The following is a 23313-nucleotide window of genomic DNA, read 5'->3' as shown; positions in this document are numbered from 1 at the left end:
GGTGTTGTCTTAGACTTAGCCCATAATAGCTGTATATTGATGTCAAGTATCAGATTTAGTAGGGATAGGGCTGACCATCCCTATTATCATCCCTACCTGACCGCGGAGGTTAATACACCCTAATTTTCTGTCGGCTTACCCTAGTCTATCCCTGTTACCTGGCAATATGCCAAGGTTAAATAACCACAACCTGAAAGAAGTGCAACAAAGTGCTAAAGTGCAAAAGTGTAAGTCAAAAAAGAGAAATAAAACTTAAAAAGTCAAAGCTCGTTAGAGTACTTAAATAACAACAAGCCTAGTAATGCATTCATGCAGCAATTAATCTGCACCGGAAATATGTTAAGTATCCAGATCCAATGGCACCTGGTAAATTTATGAGAAATGTATAATAACAGGTCCCATGTCAATAAACATCACATGGCTGACATGATATGCAATGACAATTAACAGGCCAATCGAATAAACATCCCAGTCAAAGGGGTGCACTTATCTGGCTGGAGACATGCAGAATCCCGACACGTTTTTTGGGGTTCATCAGGGGATGCTAATAAATGTGGAATAATCAACATATATCCGGGCCATCTAAATGATGCTGCTGTTCTCTGAGGCACAGCGATAAATTGTGCCGTAGTCCCCTATTGAGCTCGTGTCTCTATCTGCAGCTCTGCATTCATTTGGAAACAGGATGAGCTGCATCTCAGGCATCTTGTCTAGCACTGTCTAGGAGCCTTTTGCTTGGAGACTACGGCACGATTTATTGCTGTGCCTCATAGAGAACAGCAGCATCATTTAGATAGCCCGGATATATGTGGATTATTCCACATTTATTAACATTAATATATATTTTCTGTTTTTAAAATTTCTGGGTAAATATAACTTCTGTTGAGTGTAAGCTCTTTTGGGCAGTGGGGTCAACCTCTCACTTCATAATCAATGGGGTTAACTCTCTTTATTTCCTCTTCCCATGTATATTTTCCAAGAAACCACATGCTAATTATTTGCCGCAAATCGAAATTTTAAAGAAAAATTTGTTGATGTTGACAAACTCAAATTTCAAAAGATCCATTCATCTCTAGTCAGGTGCTGTCAATCATAGTCGTGTGTATCTTATTAAATGTTTCAGAGTCCCTCATGTAGTTTCTCATGCCTTGTATGTTTTCCACATTTTGTCCTAGAGCTTTGGCTGGAGACTATGTATATTTTGCATTTTTTTTATCTGAAAATTTAGGCTAGGGCCCCACTTTGTGTTCATCTACTTGCAGTTCTAAACGCACGTTTTGGGCTTAATTGATTTGACCAAAGTTGCCTTTTTCAGAAATTTAGCGCTGAAAGCGCATGCGTATTTACCGCATTTTAGATGCGTTTTGAGCGCTTTTTACCTGGTTTTCCACCTGTATTTTGATAGATTTGTTTTGAACATCAAGACACTGCTAAATAAAGTTTAAATAGTCAAACTCAATGAAAAAATTGGAGAAAAGAAAAAATCTATATTTTTGTGAAAAATAATGAAAATAGATTAATTTAATGAAATTATAGCGGTAATATGATATTTAATGGAAAAATAGCAATAATTTATTAAAATTCTTATTTTTAATTGTCGGACTATGTGTGTGTGTAAAGGGACATATGAAATCATTACTTTGATGTCCAAAAAGCATGCATTTTTGAAGTCCAAAACACATGTTTTCTGAACTGGAAAAGCAGGTAAAACGCAGGAATTTGCTGGAATCTTGGTTTTTGCCATTTCTCATAGACTTCAATGTTAGCAAAACGCACCCAAAATGGCAAAAACAATTGACATGTTGCTTCTTTGAACGCATGGTTTTTGCCACAAAATATGCAAATTAAACGCAGCATTTTGAAACTCAAAGTGTGGTCAGAAATTTCACAATTTCCATAGGATAACACGGAAAAACAAAACGCAAGCCATTTGGCCATAAAATTCTGCAGCTCAAAATGCTGCAGAAACGCACGTTAAAAACGCAAAGTGGGGCCCTAGCCTTACTTTTTCATCCCATGCTGTGCTTGCTGTTTCATATGAATTTACCTTGTAGTGTTAATGATCTTCTACAGAATTAACTTACCGTATTTTTCGCTTTATAAGATGCACTTTTGTTCCCCCAAATTTTTGGGGAAAGTAGGGGATGCGTCTTAAAAGCCAAATATACGGGGGGAGGGGTGTATATATATATATATATATATATATATATATATACACTGCAGGGTCCGCTCTGGAGCGCTGCTGGGGGCAGGAGAATGCTGCGGGCGGCAGCGTTAGATCTCCTGCTCCTGCTCATATAATATGCACAGCCGCTGTCCATCACCGTGGTGCTGAAACTGCACCGCAGTGACGGGCTGGGGCAGCGGTGCATATTATAGGAGCCTGCGTTCCACTGTGATGGCACATGCCCCCCTGTGTTAGATATGGCCCCAATGCTGCTACTCATCCTAAAATATAAAAGCCTTACTTACCTCCTCCAGCGTTTCTCCCCGGTGTCCCTGCTTCCACTGTGATCAGGCACGCAGAGATGAAGTCACTCTGCTGTGCCGATCACATGACCGGCACCAAGAACCAGGAAGTGGAGGAACAGAAGCACAGAGGGAGACAGGAGGGAAATCAGCGCTGGAGGAGGTAAGGAAAGAGTGTTTTATTATACTATGGGCAGCAGCATGGGGGCGATATCTAACACAGGGGAACGTGTGCAATCCATAGGGGGCCATAGGCAGCACAGGGGAATGTGTGCAATCCATATGGGGCCATAGGCAGCACAGGGGAACGTGTGCAATCCATAGGGGGATAAAGGCAGCACAGAGGGACATGTGCAATCCATAGGGGGCCATAGGCAGCACAGGGAACGTGTGCAATCCTTAGGGGGCCAGCACAAGGGGGCTATATGCAATAAAAGGGGGCCATATCCAGATTAAGGGGGGCTAATGTTAGAATGGGGGGCTATGAGGGACATATACCCTATATGATTTGTTAGACGGACACTGGCATTATAAGATGGACCACATTTAACATTAAAAAAAAAATCTCTTTTTCTTCACCAAATTTGGGGGTGCGTCTTATAATCAGGTGCATCTTATAAAGCAAAAAATACGGTATTTCCTCATAAAGACAGCTTTTGACTGATACACTATTGAATTTAGCATCTAAACTCCAAGGAATGAAGGTATTTTTTCCTCCACCCCAATAATCTCAAATTGCTTTAATTATACCCTGCATTGCATTAAACTAAACAGTTCTAACCAAGGTGTCTAATTTTTTTGGTCTTTTAGCATTAAAACTGGCCATACACATTAGGCTGTATAAAAATATTTTTCATTGTGTTTGTGGAAACTTCCAGATCCTCAAATTCAGTCAGGACTAAAAGATATTTCATGTTTATAGACTGCTGAAGAAGCAATCTATCAGGATTTGTTGCTGTGGTAGATCCCCCTACACCTACCTACTTAGGCTAAGTTAACACAGGGCATCTTTTGCTTCATTTTTGGTGCATTTTTGAGGTCACAAAGATGCACCAAAATGCATGTATTTCCTTCTCCCAGCAAAGTCTATGAGATTTCCATTTTGCTGTCCACACTGGGCATCTTTTGTTGGCTGCATTTTGGCTGTGTTTTACAAGATGCACCAAGATGCAGCATGTCAATTCTTTTTGCGTTTTTACCACGTTTTTGAGATTTTCAGTCAATAGTGTTCACTTACAAAATGCATTGGGCAAAACGCATGTGTTTTTGATGCGTTTTTGCCGTGGGTGCGTTTTCAGAAAATGAGATGCACTCTCAAGATGCACTCAAAACGCACATAACAAAAGATGCCCTGTGTGAACATAGCCTTATACATACCTAACATAAGGAACATTCCCACCTTTTCCCATAGGAAGACATTTTCATTCTACATATATATGATTTATTACTTACAAATTTATATTAAAATTACTAGAAATAAATGATGCTCTATATTTCATTATCCATCATTGCAATTATAAATAGAATGACAAAAAAAATTACAATTAATGTGCACAGCTTGAAATAGTTACCTTATTATTCCTGCTAAAAATGATTGGATCTCCAAATTCGAGAAAAAGAGGCAAGGATAGCAAATACCTGTCAGCAAATAAAAGTTATATATTATTTCTATTTTTAAAAGAAGTACTTGACTTTGTTTATATGTCACATAGAAAACAATGCATACAAGTGAGGAATATTCTGAATATTTGTGTAATTAGCACCGAGCAGCTTTTCATAAAACATATAATAAAATATTTTTACGAATATGGCATTTTTGAATGAATATTAGAAATAATTTAGGTTTATTCAGTTCATAAAACTTAAATAAAACATTACTAATTTCAGTCCCAATGCATATAATGCAATTACTGTCATTAGTATAATACGTACAGTAATTACTGGAAAGAAATACAGAGACAATTCTGATTTAAATAGATAAAAGGAAGAAAATATTAAATTTGTATTTCTTTTAATTCTATAATGCAAATGAAGATATATACCCTCCAGTGATGCATTCTGGGATAAAATTAGACATGTATATGTAATTATATCGATTTAAAATGCTGGGAAATTACATTTGCTTATGGAATTCTGGTGAAGCCTGATATAAGGAATGTGAAAAAATATCGTTATGGATCACTAACTCACATTTATTGGCTGTCAGTTTACCGTACAAAATCGAGCCTGCTTATTCTGCACTGCAGTATTAGAATCTCCTTTATTATATTGTTTCAGGCATGCAGGAATATAATGATGTGTTTTGACTTTTTAATGCTGTCTTTAAACTGAATTACAAACCAATGGGCTGAAGGTTTCCAGAAATGGGATATATTTGAAATGTGACCTATCTAAACATTATGTTTTAGTTTAAGAGTTATGTATAACTGAAAAACAGCATAATTAAGAGAGGAGAAATTAACCTCAATTTTAATGAATAACTCATAACAATAGTTTTACATGAATTGAAAATAAATTGTATAGCATGGCTTTCCAAGTGCTCTCTAGGGAAATCGTTCATTCTGAGGGAACATACTGAAAATGTTATCACCCTACTACATACCAATTAATTTTTTTATTGCTGTGTATTTCCAGTTAGATTAAGATTCAGTATGTGTTTCTACAAGATAAACATAACTGTAAAGAATGGTTACATTACTGCTTGATATTTACTGCGGCTTAGCAATTGCAGCTGTGTACATTTAGAGTACATGCATTTCGATAACACTAGCCTGTGTGCACATATTACAGCTGTCATTTCTATTAAAAGGGTTTTTTTTAAGTTTTAATACTGACCAGGGAAGAGCGAATAAATTCGACTTTAATTGAATTCTACTTGAACGTTACAAAAATTTTTCATTTGCCAAAATACAGATTTTTTTGCAATTTACTTCCGTATAGATCCAGCTAAATGCCGGTCTCTGGTCACCTTTTATTGGAAACCCTTACTAATTATCATAAGGTAAAATAATTAAATCAAATCATCATACCTACTTCACCACTCCCCTCTTGAACCCCTCTGCTCCTCACCGTCTCCCATACAGTCTTAGTTGCAAGTCCAGTAGTGTAGGGAGAGTTTTTAGGTGAGCATAAGGATTTATTAGATATTACATTTATTTTGCTGTCAAGTCTCATTGATGCCCCCATGGGGTCGGAGGGTTACTCATTACTGGGCCGTGGTGCTTCTGCTGGGTCGCTGCGGTGGCCTTGCCTGGTTCCGTGACCCCGGCGGTATCAATAAAGAGGGGGATGGGGGATGATGGGGGTAGTTGTTTGTGACGCCACCTGTGGTGTGCGGCCAATATTAGCTACCACTGCAGGTGCTGTCTCTGCTAAAGCAGATGGTGACACAGCTTGGGTGTTGCAGCTCTCCACAGGTAGAGCTAGGCTTCAGGGAGGATGGGAGTGGTAGTCTCTCAGGCACAGATAGCACTGCGGTGCGATGGGGAGGGTGCCAGCAGTAACGGGACGACACAGGCAGTGCAGTTCAAGGTCTTTTACACACTGGTCCCACACTGCCGTTGGAGCACTGGGCTACACTGTGATGGGTTTCAGCCGATCCTGGATACTTCGGAGGTCAAGGCCGTTTTTTTTCTTCTGTGCATGCCCTTTCGACGGTTTCCCTCCACCCTAGCTCCTGGGCAGTGGAACGGGTCACGGGTGCCTTCTGCACTCCCCACGAACCCTGGGATCCCCCTTCCTTCCTGAGAACCCAGGTCGAGCCTCCAGCTTCAGACCACGGGCCCCGAACTGTTCGTGTCTGTGCTGGCTTGTTCCTAAGTACGTCCTCACTCAGACGCTGTCCGGTGCTAACTGCCTATTGTGTGTCTGATGGCTCCTAACTTCCCCTGTGGGTGCCCCACCTCCCGGGTTCCTCAACTAGTGGGCATGAGGTCCCATACCTCGTGATGGTCAACCCAGCACCTACCCTAGCCCGGTCCCAGTGGCAGAAACCCCCCGTGCTATGTGTTTGTTGAGTGTGGTTGTGGTTGTTACCAGTGATGACCTCCTCCATATCCGATATTAATACTGCACCTCGAGTGAGGTGCAGTATCCTGTGGCGCCTGAAGCCGCAGGCACGCCACATCAACCCCAGAGCATAAAAAGTCACATTAAAATAGAAAAAATAACTGCTTAGTGAATCAAATTTCCAAGCTGAAAATTGTGCAAACAGACATCAGACTAAGGCTTATGGCAGGTTGTAGGCTTGTCGGAAGAGGTGGGTCTTCAGGTTCCTTTTGAAGCTTGTCAAGGTAGGCGAGAGTCTGATGTGTTGAGGCAGAGCATTCCAGAGTATGGGGGAGGCACAGGAGAAATTTTGGATGCGATAGTGGTAAGAGGAGATGAGAGGGGAGTAGAGAAGGAGATCTTGTGAGGATTGAAGGTTACGTGCAGGTAAGTACTGGGAGACTAGGTCACAGATGTGGGGAGGAGACAGGTTGTGGGTGGCTTTGTATGTCATGATTAGTGTTTTGAACTGGAGTCGTTGGGCAATGGGAAGCCAGTGAAGGGATTGGCAGAGAGAAGAGGTCGGGGAGTAGCGGGGGACAGGTGGATTAGCCGGGCAGCATAGTTTAGAATAGATTGTAGGGGTGCAAGAGTGTTAGAAGAGAGGCCGCAGAGCAGGAGGTTGCAATAATCCAGGCGGGAGATAATAAGGGCATGTACTAGGGTTTTTGCAGCTTCTTGGGAAAGGAATGTACGGATCTGGGAAAAATTTTTGAGTTGGAGGCGGTAGGAGGTTAAGAGGGCTTGGATCTGTGGCTTGAAAGAGAGATTAGAGTCTAGGATTACTCCCAGGCAGTGAGCACGTGGCACTGGGGAAAGTGAGCAGCCATTGGCAATGATGGATATGTCAGGTGGGGGCGTTGAGTGAGAAGGAGGAAAGACAATGAACTCTATTTTGTCCATGTTCAGTTTTAGGAATCGAGCAGAGAAAAAGGATGAAATAGCAGACAGACATTGTGGAATTCTGGTTAGTAGAGAGGTGATGTTAGGTCCAGAGAGGTAGATCAGTGTATCATCAGCATAGAGATGTATGCTGAAAGCCATGGGACTCTATGAGCTGTCCCAGGCTGAAGGTGTAAACGGAGAACAGCAGAGGTCCAAGAACTGAACCTTGGGGGACCCCGACAGATAGGGGGCGAGATGAGGAAGTGGTGTGAGAGTGGGAGACGTTGAAAGTTTGGTTCTTTAAGTATGAGGAGATCGAAGATAGCGCCAAGTCTGTGATGCCCAGAGATGAGAAAATTTGTAGTAGAAGGGAGTGGTCTACTGTGTCAAAGGCAGAGGACAGGTCCAGGAGGAGGAGGACAGAGTAGTGTTGCTTGGCTTTTGCTATGAGTAGGTCATTAGTGACTTTTGTCAGGGCAGTTTCAGAGGAATGATGGGGTTAGAGGCCAGATTGTAACCGGTCAAAGAGAGAACAGGAAGAGAGGTGTGAGGACAGTTCAAGATGGACATGTTGTTCCAGTAGTTTTGAGGCATTGGGGAGAAGTGATATGGGGCGATAGTTTGACACAGAGGGAGGGTCAGGGGAGGGCTTTTTGAGGATGGGTGTGATTGAGGCATGACAATATCATGAAGAACATGGCCCTGTAAATGATTAATAACTGTTACTTAAAAAAAAAATGGATTGCACACAGATGGGACATGGATGACAAGTAAGAAAAAAATGGTCTCACTTTTCTGGACAAAAATTGGATCAATTTTTTTATATATAGACTCAGGTAATCTTAGTTTTAAGGACATGATTTTTATTGTGGGCTCAATGCCTGAGTGATCCCATAAACATTTTGGTTTAACACAAGAATATAGTAGGAGTACAAGAATAGTGCTCTGTGTTGTGAAGGAGCCAATGTCAGATTCTCTGTCAGGACAGAATGACTGTTCAAACTAAGTACAGGCATTGGTATGTTAAAATTTAACTTTTATTAGATATATTTAAAAAGGATAAAATGTCTAAAAATCATCATCACCCTTAATGAGAAATAGCTACGTGTGGCGTGACTTATGGGATGGTGCTCAGGGTGCCTCATCTATTCTAACCTCCATCTCCCCTGCTGACTCATGGATTTGAAGAAACACCTCGCGAAAGAGGAGAGTGAACTATGACTGATTCCTGGTATTGTATGGGGGTAATGTGCGGTGTATTGAGAGCCCCCCTACCTTTAAGGTAATACCAGTTCTTTTGCTGACAGTAGGGGTGAGATGTGAGAACACTCCACTGTCTTTGTAGTAATTTTTTGTATTCCTTTTTAAATAATTTACTTGTTGCACAATAGCACCTAGAGTGGATGTTTACATGTGGTGTATTATTTACCACATTGCATATTTGTTTATTTAGGGAGGTCATTTATAACTGTACTAGAAGGTGGCCCAATTCTAATGTATCGGGTAGTCTAGAATGTGTATGTAGTTTAGCAGATTGAATAATAAGGTAATGAATGGACTGCATGGGTTAGGTTTAATTTAGTATTCTTAATAATTGTTTATTGGTTTTAAAATGACAAACAACAGAAGGAACAGTTTTAATAGATGAGTCTAATGTTTAATGATGTCCATGGCTTGTAATGAAAGATGGCCATGAACAGTGTAAAGTAAAGTAAAAATATGCTGATGCTGTGATGTGGCCCATTGCTGGTATGTGCCCCCATCGTGGTGCAGGCACCATCCTGACATGTGCCCCCATCTTGCGGGGTAATGTGTGCGGGGACAGAGTGAGGGGGGGGTGGAGCCGTGCGGGGCCATGGCGCTGAGGACGTCAGTGCCGGGGACTGCATGGCTGGGGACAGGTGACTATCCAGGTGTGTGTGTGTGTGTGTGTGTTCAGTGTATACATGTGGAGAGCGGACTGCGGGTGGGGGAGCAGAGCCAAGTGGGGTAATGTGTGTGGGGGGCAGAGTGCGGGGGGGTGGAGCCGAGCAGGGCCATGGCGCTGAGGACGTCAGTGCTGGGGACTGTATGGCTGGGGACAAGTGACTATTTGTGTGTGTGTATGTTTGTGTGTGTGTGTGTATGTGTTCAGTGTATACATGCGGAGGGCAGAGTGCAGGGGGAGGGGTGGAGCCGAGTGGGGTAATGTGTGCGGGGGGCGGAGGCGAGCAGTGGGTATATATCGGCTGGTTTATTGCCGGTGTGGGCTCCCGGGGGTGCAGCACTCACTGGGGAGTCGGGGCTCCATGAAGGTGTAGTGAAAAGTGTCGGGCGTCATCCTGTCAGCCCGTATTTCGGGCTGTTCAGTTAGCTGAGCCGTTGGTCGCAGGCTCTTTAGCGTGTGCGGTGTGGCGACGGTTGTCACTGTAATGACGTCATTTTGGAGCAAGACAGACAGATAGGCATACAGAATAAGGCAATTATATATATAGATATTTGTCGTTACAGCTGGGGCAGTCAGCTATACTATAGTATCTCATACTTCTTAGCTCCAGCTGGAGTATGCGATTACTGTTTTTTTTTGGGATTTTTGTCATTTTTGGTCTGCAAATTTTTCTCACATAAGTCAGTTGAGGTATATCTTGGAAAGGTGTGCTTAAATGTTTTGCCCAACCATGTAGCACTGAGCACCTGTACTTGGTTTGAACAGTCATTCTGGCCTGACAAAGTCCTTTCACTATGTATGGTACACTTCGGATATAGTCTCATATTATAATTGCACAGAGTAGTATTTTAACAGTTTATTAGTTGTGGTGAAGTATTAGACAGTTTCTTAAAAAAAAAAGTTTTAGATGTCAGTTTCCTTAAGTCGTTGTCTGGGTCTAAAAAAAAAATTACAGGGTAGGTGCATGGGTGTTAAAAACAAACAGCCTTGGATCCCAATAGATGGCAGCATGTGACTGCCTGATACTTTTTATTCTTGACATATCCATGCTGCGTATAAAGTGGTTGTTGAGTACTTTTAAGGTTAACTGTAAGGCTGCATTTTCAGGGTCCATTATGCACAGACCAGCTGCATGTCGCCAACCAGTAATCAACAGGTTCATAAGCATGAAATGTATAAAGCCATCAGGTTTGGGTCAGGAGACCCACAACCAGGCCCTACATAAAGGTCTATGCTTAAACCACATAAGAAGGAAGGATGTTTGATCCGGTCTAAAGGGTGCTTTACACGCTGCGACATCACTAACAATATATCGTCGGGGTCACATCGTTAGTGATGCACATCCGGCGCCGTTAGCGACATCGCAGCGTGTGACACCAAGGAGCAACGATAAACGATCGCAAAAATGGCAAAAATCATTGATCATTGACACGTCGCTCCTTTTCATAATATCGTTGGTGGTGCATGCCGCTGGGTGTTCGTCGTTCCTGCGGCATCACACATCGCTATGTGTGACACCGCAGGAACGACGAACATCTCCTTACCTGCGTCCACCGGCAATGAGGAAGGAAAGAGGTGGGCACATGTTCCGGCCGCTCATCTCCGCCCCTCCTCTGCTATTGGGCGGCCACATAGTGACGCCACAGTGACGTCGCTATGACGCCGAAGGCACCTCCCCCTTGAAGGAGGGATTGTTCAGCGGTCACAGCGACGTCGCTGAAAAGGTATGTGCGTGTGATACTGCCATAGCGATAATGTTCGCTACCGCAGTGATCACCAAGTGTCGCACGAATGACGGGGGCGGGTGCTATCGCTCACATCATTGCTAGCTATCGCTAGCGATGTTGCAGCGTGTAAAGCACCCTTAACTCTTAGGGAGGACTTTAGATGAAAAATATTTGCACTTTACTAATGGAGCTGTATGTTTCAACTCAAAAATATTCAACTTAATGGGTCACAAAGTCACATGGGTCACCTACATTCTGCCTCAAAGTTCCAATGGAGCTTGTGTTTCCTTTTACTACATTGAGTCTATATTTGACATTAAAACGGCTAATGTGATTACAATTTAGATTAAGTCAGCAGTGGCAGAAGCATAAACAATAAGTCAAAACACTTAATTAATTTTTTAAGCTACACATCCAGTTCAAGTCTGAAAAACAAGATCTACACAACCTCCAACACAACTGTGCTGCCTATTTTGATCCGCACAACACATAATGATGTCCTTTCAAGTTATTGAACCCGTTAAGGACATTTTTTTTTCATTTTTGAGCTTTTGTTTTTTCCTCCCCTTATTTCAAGAACCATATTTTTTTTATTTTTCAGTTGATATAGCCATGTGAGGGCTCATATTTTGCAAAATGAGTTGTAATTTTGAGTAGCACCATTTATTATATATTATGTAGTGGTAAGCAGAAAAAAAATCCAAGTATGGAAAAATAGCAAAACAGTGAAATTCTGCAATGTTTACATAGATAACAAACATATAGTCTTTGCTTTAATTGAGGGGGAAAAAAATCTGACGTTTTGAAAAAAAAAAAAAATCTTCCTTGTGTCATAACTTTCCAAGAGTCATAACGTTTTCAATTTTTGAGATCTGAGACTGTGTGAGTGCTTGTTTTTTGCAACTCGAGCTGATGTTTTTATGGAAATTATTTTCGAGTATATACATAATGTTGTGATCTCCTGTTTTTACTTTATTTTCAGTTGTTGCAGCAGCCAAGAAACTGCAATTTTGGCATTTTCATTTTTTTTTGCTACACTGTTTACCGATGAGATTAATTTATTTTCTATTTTGATAGATTGGACTTTTATAAATTAAGCATTACCAAATATGTGTATTTGCATTTCTTAACTTTAAAGTGGTTAAAGGGGTGATTTGAACTATTATATACTATTTATTTTTTTCAAACTTTTTTCTACTTTTTACTGTATTTAATATACCCCTATACCCCTTTAGTGGACTTGATCCTGCAATGGTCTCATTACTTGATCTATATACAGCAATACCACAGCAATTCTATACATTGAAGAAATCACAGTCTCTTAAGAATGCCAACCACAGGCTGGTTTTCATAGCAGTACTGAGACTACAGAGACAGTGGTCATCAGCAGACCCATGGCTGTCATAACAATTCATCAGCATCCCGCATGCCAATGAGAAGTCAGAAGAGCACTCCACCCTACACTGCACATTAACCCCTTCAGCCCCCGGGCACTTTCCGTTTTTGCGTTTTTGTTTTTTGCTCCCCTTCTTCCGAGAGGCGTAACTTTTTTATTTTTCCATCAATCTTGCCATATGAGGGCTTGTTTTTTGCGGGACGAGTTGTACTTTTAAATGAAACCATAAGTTTTACCATATAGTGTACTAGAAAACGGCAAAAAAATTCCAAGTGCGGAAAAATTGCAAAAAAAGTGGGATTGTACAATAGTTTTTGGGATATTTTATTCACCGTGTTCACTATATGGTAAAACTGATGTGTGGGTATGATGTCTCAGGTCGGTGCGAGTTTATAGACACCAAACATGTATAGGTTTACTTGTATCTAAGGGGTTAAAAATAATTCACAAGCTTGTCCAAAAAACGTGGCGCACGTTTTGCGCCATTTTCCAAAACCCGTAGCGTTCTCATTTTTCAGGATCTGAGGCTCAGTGATGGCTTATTTTTTGCGTCTCGACCTGACGTTCTTAACGGTACCATTTTTGCGCAGATGCTACGTTTTGATCGCCTGTTATTGCATTTTGCGCAAAATTTGCGGCGACCAAAAAACGTAATTTTGGCGTTTGGAATTTTTTTGCCGCTATGCCGTTTACTGATCAGATTCATTGATTTTATATTTTGATAGATCGGGCATTTCTGAACGTGGCGATACCAAATATGTGTGTATTTTTTATTTTTTTAACCCTTTAATTTTCAATGGGGTGAAAGGGGGGTGATTTGAACTTTTAGGTTTTTTTATTTTTTTTTAATTTTTTAAAACTTTTTTTTTTACTTTTTTTTTTTATTTTACTAGTCCCCCTAGGGGGCTATTGCGATCAGCAATCCGATCGCTCTGCACTATCTGCAGATCTCAGCTACAGAGCTGAGAACTGCAGATTTGCTGCTTCACTTTCAATGCCGGCTGTATTCCGGCATTGAGAGGAAGTGACTCATGTTAGCCACAGGCGTCATCACATGACCCTGTGCTACCATGGCAACCGTCGAAAGTCACGTGATCATGTCACGTGACTTCCGGCGGGGGCGGGGTAAGTCACTGTCATGGCGGCGCCCATATACATATCGCTGCCAAGACTTTGGCAGCGAAATGTAAGGGGTTAATGGCCGGGGGTGGAAGCGATTCCACCCGCGGCTAGCAGGCACACATATCAGCTGTTGATAACAGCTGATATGTGCGCGTCTCGCCGCCGCCGACCGGCGGCAGGGGGCGGGGCTTACCGGCACACGATCCATGACGTATCTAGTACGTCATGGGTCGTTAAGGGGTTAAATGCCACTGTCAGAGATTGACAGTGGCATTTAACAAGTTAACAGCTGTGGAGGTTGCACTGCTTCACCTACGGCTATTAAAGGCAGATGAAAGCTGAAGTATTCAGCCTTCATCTGCTGTGAAAGATGTAGACTCAGCGTATGAGCCTGCATCAAAGGCAAATAAACGACCTATGAAGTACATACCACGTCATTGGTGAAAAAGGGGTTAATGCAATTTACAAATAATGCGAAAAGTTGAGAATTTAATATTGTGTGTCAGAATAATTAATCTAAGGTTTGTAAACTTCAGGAAACTAAGATTTTGAGAGGGAAAAATGAACATACAAACATTGCTAATAAAATGATGTGCACTGTTCATGTGGATACTAATTCAAGACAGTCCATTTCTATAAAATTTGCTGTTAGAGACAGACTAGGGAGTTTACCGTCTGTCTGAATGTTATTTTTGAAAATTTTAGTAATGTAACTGATTGAGACGGTGGTTCTAAAATCAGTCTACCTGCAAAAGTTAATATTCTGTACCTACTGACCTTTACATTCCACTTAATACTATATTATTTAGAGACTTTGTTGCATTACACAAAGTGGCATACATAGAAATCACAGGGCCTCATAGCAAGAATTGTACTTTGTTCCATACATATGTATCTATACTGTATGTATCTAAATATATATATTGTTTAACTGAGTCATATCTCTCAACTTAAATCAACTCAGTTAAACAAGAAGGACATGAATTGTTACACATACACAGTAATGATGTCCCTAATGAAGTCCTTAGTGTTTTCATCAACCTTTTTTGTGGCCAATATAGAGTATGATGCTTCCAAAAATCCCTGCACCCACACACAGGTGTAGAATGAAGGAAGAAGCTGAGGAGCAAAGAGTGCATTCGGGTCTTATCCAATGATTAAGGATAAGGTAAAGGGAATTGCTCTCATGGTAAAGTTATTTATTAAACAAGGATAAAACATAGACTTGTCAGCTGCTGCATTTCCACGGGTTTAAAAAAACATTAATATGCTAGAAGAGAAACAGTAGAAGTGTCATCTGCAATACTGATGGAGATATAGAAGAATCATCCAGGATACAAAGTAGACTTGATGCAGTTTTATTATTTATGCATTTCGAACTCAAAGGTATGTAGTTATATCCTAATAAAGAAGCCTGAAGACTTTGAAACGTGTAACTAATTAAAAAGCTTCACGTCTACTTTTCATCCTGGATGACTCTATTGTATCTCTATCAGCAGCACAGATGACTCATCTATTATTTCTCTTTTGGCACACTTACCCACATACTGAGTATGATATTCTTATAGTTTAATTATACACATGCAGTATAATAACTCTTCAGAGCTTCCAGGAAAGCATGATGTCCCCACAGTGCCACTAACACAGTATAACATCCCTACAACATGATGCCACTAAAGTGCATCCCATAAAATGATTTCCCCATAATCTACCAATCAACACACACAGTATTATGGCACCCAGATAGTATTATGGCTCTCTATTGGGTATGATGGCCGGCACAGTCAACTACTCAGAATGAGGGCCCCAAAATAGAATCAGTGCCCCTACACAGATTCAGGGCCACCAAAGCTTCCCACACAAAATGAAGACTCTTACAGCCCTCCACACAGAATGAGGGCCCCCACTCCAAATGAAAAACCCACCGTACCCCACTCAGTATGGGAGCCCCATAGACCAGCACTGAGTATGGGAGTCTACACAGTCATCCACTCAGTATGGGAAACCACACAGCCCCTCACTCAGTATGATGACCCCCACAGACCATCATACAGTAAAATGAACCGCACAACCCCTCCGACAGTATTATGTCCTCCACAGCTTACTCAGTAAAAGGTCCACCACCACCCCTTAAAAAAAATGATGACCCCAATAGCACAACACTCTCTATGAGAGACCCCATTCAGTATGTGAGCCTGGAGAGTCCTCAACTCAGTATGGTGGCTCTCACAGTCCCCCAGAGCCTTCACTTAATGGCTCCAACAGCCTCCTACTCAATTTAATGCCCATTCAGTAGTAGGATTTCCACTCAGTATAAAGGCCCTCACAGACCCTCATAACTATTCACATTTTTAAAAAACACACTACTCCCCTTACCCTGTTCTCTTGGCATGCTTATTGAGTCTGTGCAGTGTTTGTATTGAGGCTCTGGGGCCTCTTATGGTTAACTGATTTCTCTCCCTCTTTCTCCTCTCCCACATTGGTATTTTCTGAGCAATTACAAGCTTTCAGTTATTTAAATAGGTGCAGATATATTTTCTGTAAAATTTATTTCTTGGAAAAAGTTGCTGAAGTAGGCAAATTTGAATTTCAAAAGATCCTCTCATGTGTAGTGTGGAGTAAAGAAAACTGGTTACTGGAATAAGGTTTAGGGTACACTTGGAATTATGGGTGCTCAAGAAGGATTCAAACCCATCATTTAACACACACCAAAATTGAATAAACAGACTTTGTTACACAGGCAATACCAAAAAATTGTAAAATGTAATGTTTCGACCCCTATATTTGGGTTTTCATCACACACAATAGATTTTTGTGATATGCTTTTAAGATTGTGATACTGTGAAATCACTGTGAGATTTATAGTTAAATCAGTTTCCTGCACTGTACAGATGTGATGGCGCGTATAGCACAGCATCTTGCACGCAGGAGAAGGGTGCACAGATCAGTGTGAGATGCACTGTTATATGAGGTCTCCCAGAACTGTTTGCTGCCAGACAGCTTCCCTCATATAACTATTGCAAAGTCATGAGGCCTTACACTAAAGGTGAATTTTAATGTCAGCAAAGCACAGTTCATTTATGGACCGTTTTGCAATGGCCGGCCATGGAGCTCTTGACTCAAATCTGACTGTATATTTTGCATAAATGAGGCTGTTCATCTTAGGTAGAGAGATTCGCAGCCGGTCTGTGCATCACTATCCGTGCATGGACTGTGTAACATGGATGTCTGAATTTGGCCTAAGTTAGCAACAAATTATACTTTAAAATGTCAATCTTGAATTCTTTGCAAGCTCCCTCTTCTCTTATTATGCTGTAAGCATACAGGTTGAATAATTATTTTAATCATAGGTATCTTTTTCTATCACCTTTGACAGCCTTCAACCAATCTGACTTCTGTCGAGAATATAGATTTCTCTCAATTTAGTTTACGCCTTTGCCATTCCTGGGAGTCAATGTCCGGCATTGAGATGCCAAGAGAAACCCCTGTCATGGGGTATATATCAAAGGAAATTATTGATTTAATGAAAAGTACTGAAAACATTTGTGAAATGCTGGATGAATAAATTTAAAAAATCGCACAAGTTACGGTATAACTTATTGGCTAATTTACCAAGTAGTTAAATGTTCATATTGCTTGAAAAGGTCACTACCCCTTTAAGAAAAAGCAATTAGCAATAAACATAAATAGATTTTTCCTTTCTGTCACAAGCTGCTTCCTCATTAGGATCACAGTCTGATTTTCTCCATCTCTGGGTCTGTCAGCATCAATCATATACTCATCTGGCATTTCCCTCTGCTGTAATATGATGGATTGCAATTTCACACTAATTTTATGTGAAAGAACAAAACCTTTGATCGATTGCATGTGATCATGGATTCTATAGAATTTAATGATTATGATGTACCTTTTAATGATTGAGACATATGGCTCAAATTAATTTATATTACTATCAAGAGCATAGCCATGTATGTTAAACAGCATTTACTAAGTGTTCAAGGTGACGATCACAATGTGTTAGAGCATTAGGTATACAAATATTACACAGAGGTTGTGCAATTCTAAGTTAATAAAAAGTGGCAGCAATAATAATTCTAATAATATTTATTTGATTTCAGACATCACACATCTATTCAGAAGTATTATTCAACAATGAGGAAAACCAGCAGATTGATACTTTATTCCATCTTCATGAATATATTGCCAAGGTAAGAAAAAGAACAGCTTATGTATTACAATCATGAAAAATCGTTATGTTAACTTGTGGTTGTCACTCTGATATTAACAAAAAAGGATTATTATATGCCCTTTTGTACATCCATTTATATGTTCACACTACATTGCTTAGTAATCTTGTGGTCGAGTCCAAAATTTACCTGGACAAACTTTACTGATAAACATGGTCACCAAAGATGTTAATCAGTAAATCGCTGTTAAAATGTATTGGTTATCTTCAAAGGAATATACTATATAAAATATAGAAATGTGGCACTCCTTCTATAGTCGCTGGTGCTTGGATAGGGTCCCACCCCAGATCAAAAAATTGAAAAAAATCCAGCACTCAAAGCATTCAACTGAAATTGTTTTATATTTTATTCATTGATCTGTGTAATTATTAAAGACGTTTCGGTCATCCGACCTTCATCAGTTTACACTACAATAAAAAGATACATAAAAGATTTTTAAGTATACAGAAATAATGGCATTATACAATCATGGTAACAAAAAAAAGGCAGAAATATTCACCACATTGTAATGCATGAATCATGAACTATGATATACAAAAAATGTCAACAAAAAGACAAAAGTGAAGAATCTGTCAGTTGAGCCGCTTCACTAGCAGATATAATGTCCACCTAAAGATATAATTGAAATACAGATAAAATGTAGCATAATAGAACCATTATACAACAAAAGGGGAACCAAACAGGAAACCCAAAAATTTATCCAAAAATGTGTATCTTGCTAATATAGAAGGACAAAGAGCCTAAGCACCAGCACTGAGACACTATTCTACTCTAATAAAACAGACAATACACAGAAATACCAAGCAATGGACACTCACCAGAAAGGGTTCTGTAGAAATGTATGAAAAAGCTGGACCAGAGGAAAAAGCTGCCCGTCCGGGTCTGCAGTCAATGTAATCTGACAGTCCAATGTCCAGATTTAAATAGACCGCTCAATTAGCTCATTAACAAGTTACAGAGCGTCACTTCCGGTCCGGAGACCGGAAGTGACGTCACGGAGCGTCACCTTTTAGGTAATTTGTCTTCAAATAATGTTACCCATAGCGTCTCTTATTCATTACACTATTTTGGGCTTAATTACCCTCATTTCATGGTTATTGCATAAGGGGACATTGCCAATCAGCGCAATTTTAGCGCTTGCCAATCATCTGGTTTACATATTGCCAACCAGGATCGTCACTTCCGGTTTGCGGACCGGAAGTGACGTTCCACGGTGAGGAGTGGCTGTCTGTGTATGTCTACAGTTGCCAACCATCAGGATTTACACATTGCCAGCCGGTGACGTCACTTCCGGTTTTCGGACCGGAAGTGACGCTCCGTGACGTCACTTCCGGTCTCCGGACCGGAAGTGACGCTCTGTAACTTGTTAATGAGCTAATTGAGCGGTCTATTTAAATCTGGACATTGGACTGTCAGATTACATTGACTGCAGACCCGGACGGGCAGCTTTTTCCTCTGGTCCAGCTTTTTCATACATTTCTACAGAACCCTTTCTGGTGAGTGTCCATTGCTTGGTATTTCTGTGTATTGTCTGTTTTATTAGAGTAGAATAGTGTCTCAGTGCTGGTGCTTAGGCTCTTTGTCCTTCTATATTAGCAAGATACACATTTTTGGATAAATTTTTGGGTTTCCTGTTTGGTTCCCCTTTTGTTGTATAATGGTTCTATTATGCTACATTTTATCTGTATTTCAATTATATCTTTAGGTGGACATTATATCTGCTAGTGAAGCGGCTCAACTGACAGATTCTTCACTTTTGTCTTTTTGTTGACATTTTTTGTATATCATAGTTCATGATTCATGCATTACAATGTGGTGAATATTTCTGCCTTTTTTTGTTACCATGATTGTATAATGCCATTATTTCTGTATACTTAAAAATCTTTTATGTATCTTTTTATTGTAGTGTAAACTGATGAAGGTCGGATGACCGAAACGTCTTTAATAATTACACAGATCAATGAATAAAATATAAAACAATTTCAGTTGAATGCTTTGAGTGCTGGATTTTTTTCAATTTTTCAAAGGAATATAGTCATTCTTAGTAAGACTCCAAATTTTCATGTTCTAAGGGTATGTGCCCACGAGCAGGACTCGCTGTGTTCAGAACGCAGCTGGTCCTGACCAGCAAGGCCACATGTCTCCTCTGCAGGAGAACGCAGGAGACCGTAGCTGACTGTGCCCACGATCAGGGTTCAGTGCACTGTGGTCTCCCGCTTGTATTCTCCCTACAGAAGACACATGTGATTCCGCAGCAAACAGTTTACATGCTGCGGTCTGGAAAGACGCTCTACAGGTTTGCTGCAGAAAAAAGAAGCATAGTGGGCACAGGATTTCTAGAAATCTCATCCACTATGATTGTACTATACAACCCAGCATTTTGGACACAGCTTTAGCATGCTGCGTCCAAGACGCTACAAATACTGACCTTCACGCAAGATGAAGGTGGAATCTAAAAGCCAGGTTTAATGTTAAAGTATGGGTGAAAAGACAGAATTACCAAAGTAAATTCATTTTTACAAAGACAATGGATGAACAAATGTACATCATTTTGAAGCTGCTGCCAGGTATACCGTCATCAGAGTTAGCAGCTTGCCATAGAAATTTTCTGCTACTACAAGCAACCATGGGTTGCTAGGGATATTCCTATTCTTAAAATATATGTTGTGTAGTCTGAAGATTTTAAACTGTTTAACCCTAGAACGCATACCTGGGGCCTCACAGGCCTGCTAGGTTACTTGTTTTCTATGGTTGATTTCTATGGTTGTGCGTTCTAGAAAAAAGAATGGAAAAAAAATGTAAAAATTGAAGATATTAGTAGATAGGAGACACATATAAACAATATATTTATAGACTAATTATTATTATACTTTAACCATATTAATTGTTTATAAACTATCTATATTTCCAATATTTACAATAAGAACTAACTTAGTTACACAGTTAACCACCTAACCAAATTTAAACAATACTTAAAGGGGTTTCCATTACTTGGACAACCCCTTCTCATTCCCCTTGTTCGCCCCTATAATAATAAATACGCTTATACTAACCTCCGATGCGGCAGCGGTAAATATGCATCTCCTGTGGGAAGCTTTATCTGGGTTCTTACTTTTACTTCCTCAATGAGAGTTCAATGAGCTCTTGGGAAAATTTAAGCAGACTGATCATTTCTGCAAAAATGAGTTATGTTTAGCTCATATTTTCAAGATTTTTAATACATGAGCATTGGAATGTAAGGGTCCTAGAAGATAAGCACAGCAAAATACATTAATAGGAAACCAGCCTTAATGAGATGTTTCGTTTCCACAGTTTTGGCACTTCTGTGTATAATTTCATTTAAGGTGTTGTCCACTATTTGCACATCTCCCTCTAATTTCCCTTTACTGTGTTTCCTGCAATGTTTAAAGCCTCATTCCCAGGGCCCACATGACATTGTTGTGAGATGCAGGCCCCGCGAACAATCAATGCCAGCTTCCTTCTTCCAGCCTTTGGACTTTTTAGCAGGAAGTTAACACAGCACTCAAATACTGCTGAAATGTCTGAAGGCGGGGATATAGACAATGGAAGCTGATTGGTTGCTGGGCCTAGGTGTCAGAACAATGTCTTGTGGGCCCAGGGAATACAGCTTTAGACATTGCTGGAACCACAGCCACACTAGAGGTGAGTATAGGCTTATTTATTTTTATGGAAGTGAACAAGGGGAATGAGAATGTGTTGTACAAGTAGTAGAAAACCCGTTAAATGAAATTAAACACAGCAGTGCCAAACCTGTGGAAACTAAACATCCCATTAAGCTTCGCAGAAGCCTTATATTCCAATGTTCATGGATTAAAAATCTTGAAAATATGAACCAAACATAACTCGTTTTTGCAGAGATGGTCAGTCTGCTAAATCTTTCCCAATAGAATCAATAGGAGAGGAAATCGGGTATATGCCGCGCTAACACCATGGTATGATACTGTTCCTTTGATGTCCTGATGAAGGAGACGGATGTCTCTGAAACGCGTCGACCTGTACAAACAATAAAGGAATTAAATTAATATTGGATTCCGTGGTGTTAGCGGGGCATATACCCGATTTCCTCTCCTATTGATTCTACGTCTCATACCTCAGGGCTGCGGCTGATACCAACATTGCACGTGCATATAGGGGTTGTGACTGTGACAACCTGAATAGGTGAGTGCGCCTAATTTTTTGTCTATTAATTCCCCTACGAGGTAAGACCCTATTGCGCTTCTCTGTTCCACAATATTATTACCAAAACTTTCTCAATAGCTTACTGAACTGTCATTGAGGAAGTAAAAGTAAAAACCCAGATATAGCTTCCCACAGGAGATGGGTATTTATGGGATGCTTGAAAGGTGAAGCCATTGGTTACCAAATGTTACCAATATATACCGGAATGTCTTGTCTCAGGTTTTCAAAAGTGCCTTCTAAATGACTCTTAAGCTTTTCGGTATGATAATTTTTGGATTGATGAGACAAAATAGAACTTTTTGGAAAAACATGAATTCTTTTCTAATTGGTGTAGACTTAATACAGTATTTTACAAGCAGACTATAAGCCAGTTAAACATAGCTGTGTTGTTTGATAATGCTTTTGGTATTTTAGACCTTGCTTAAATGCTCTTTTTTTTGCTCCGCACCACAAAATCTTACCTTTAAGCTCAGTTTGAATATCCAGGAATACAAGGATGTGAAATTCATGTGTGGCACATATTCAAAGATAGAATAGCTAAAATTACTGACCAAAACTTCTTTTTATTGAAGATGAAAAATGTACCATGTTTGGGGGATTTAGAGGTCTATAAACTGATTTTGGCTGTACAGTGTTTTCTAGCTTGATTTTTTTTATTTAAAAAAAAAACAAACAACAATATTTGTTATCCCAATGATATACAATATATGTTCATAAGATCTTCCAGGTGCATATCAGGTGTAAATAAAAGAAATAAAAGACATTATTTTCTTTGAAAGGCAACTATGATAAAACCAGCCCATTCCTGCTCAATTTATGTGCAGCAAATTTTGGTGTTGAGAGATTTACTATTTGATTTCAGTATTGCTTACTGTTGGACAGCTGTGATCATAATATCCTGACTTCATAAAGATGAACAATCTGTTCAATCTAAAGGGAGTACTAATGGCAATCTGTTTATAGATATATTTTCTTAATATGACTCCTTTTTAAAAGCTCGCTGTCTTCACTCTTCACATGATTAACTCTTTCATCCAAGTGATTTAAAGTCATAAAACACATTAAACTTGTAATCAATCACAGTCTGTGAATTTCTAGCTTAAGGGTAAGGAGTGCAAGTTTATTTGCATTAAATCATGGAATGTATTTTCAGGTACCAGACTTCATATTGAATCAAAAATAAATGAACTAGTATACCAGTATTTGTCCTTTACACACTTATCAGCTTGTGACTTGGGTGCAACAGCAAAGTATTAATCTATGTTTACTCACTGAGCTTCCAATCAGGCTGCA

General features: G+C 40.0%; 1 protein-coding gene across 1 annotated transcript in view; it reads left to right on the top strand.

Moving 5' to 3' along the window:
* NAALADL2 (N-acetylated alpha-linked acidic dipeptidase like 2) overlaps positions 1–23313 on the top strand; it is a 937508-nt gene that overhangs the window by 649287 nt on the left and 264908 nt on the right. Inside the window, exon 11 of the mRNA XM_075341533.1 lies at positions 17692–17781. Coding sequence (XP_075197648.1) covers positions 17692–17781 — 90 coding nt within the window. The remainder of the gene's footprint in view (positions 1–17691; positions 17782–23313) is intronic.

Source organism: Anomaloglossus baeobatrachus, chromosome 3, assembly GCF_048569485.1.
Source record: "Anomaloglossus baeobatrachus isolate aAnoBae1 chromosome 3, aAnoBae1.hap1, whole genome shotgun sequence".
NCBI lineage: Eukaryota > Metazoa > Chordata > Amphibia > Anura > Aromobatidae > Anomaloglossus > Anomaloglossus baeobatrachus.
This window is presented reverse-complemented; position numbering and strand designations above follow the sequence as displayed.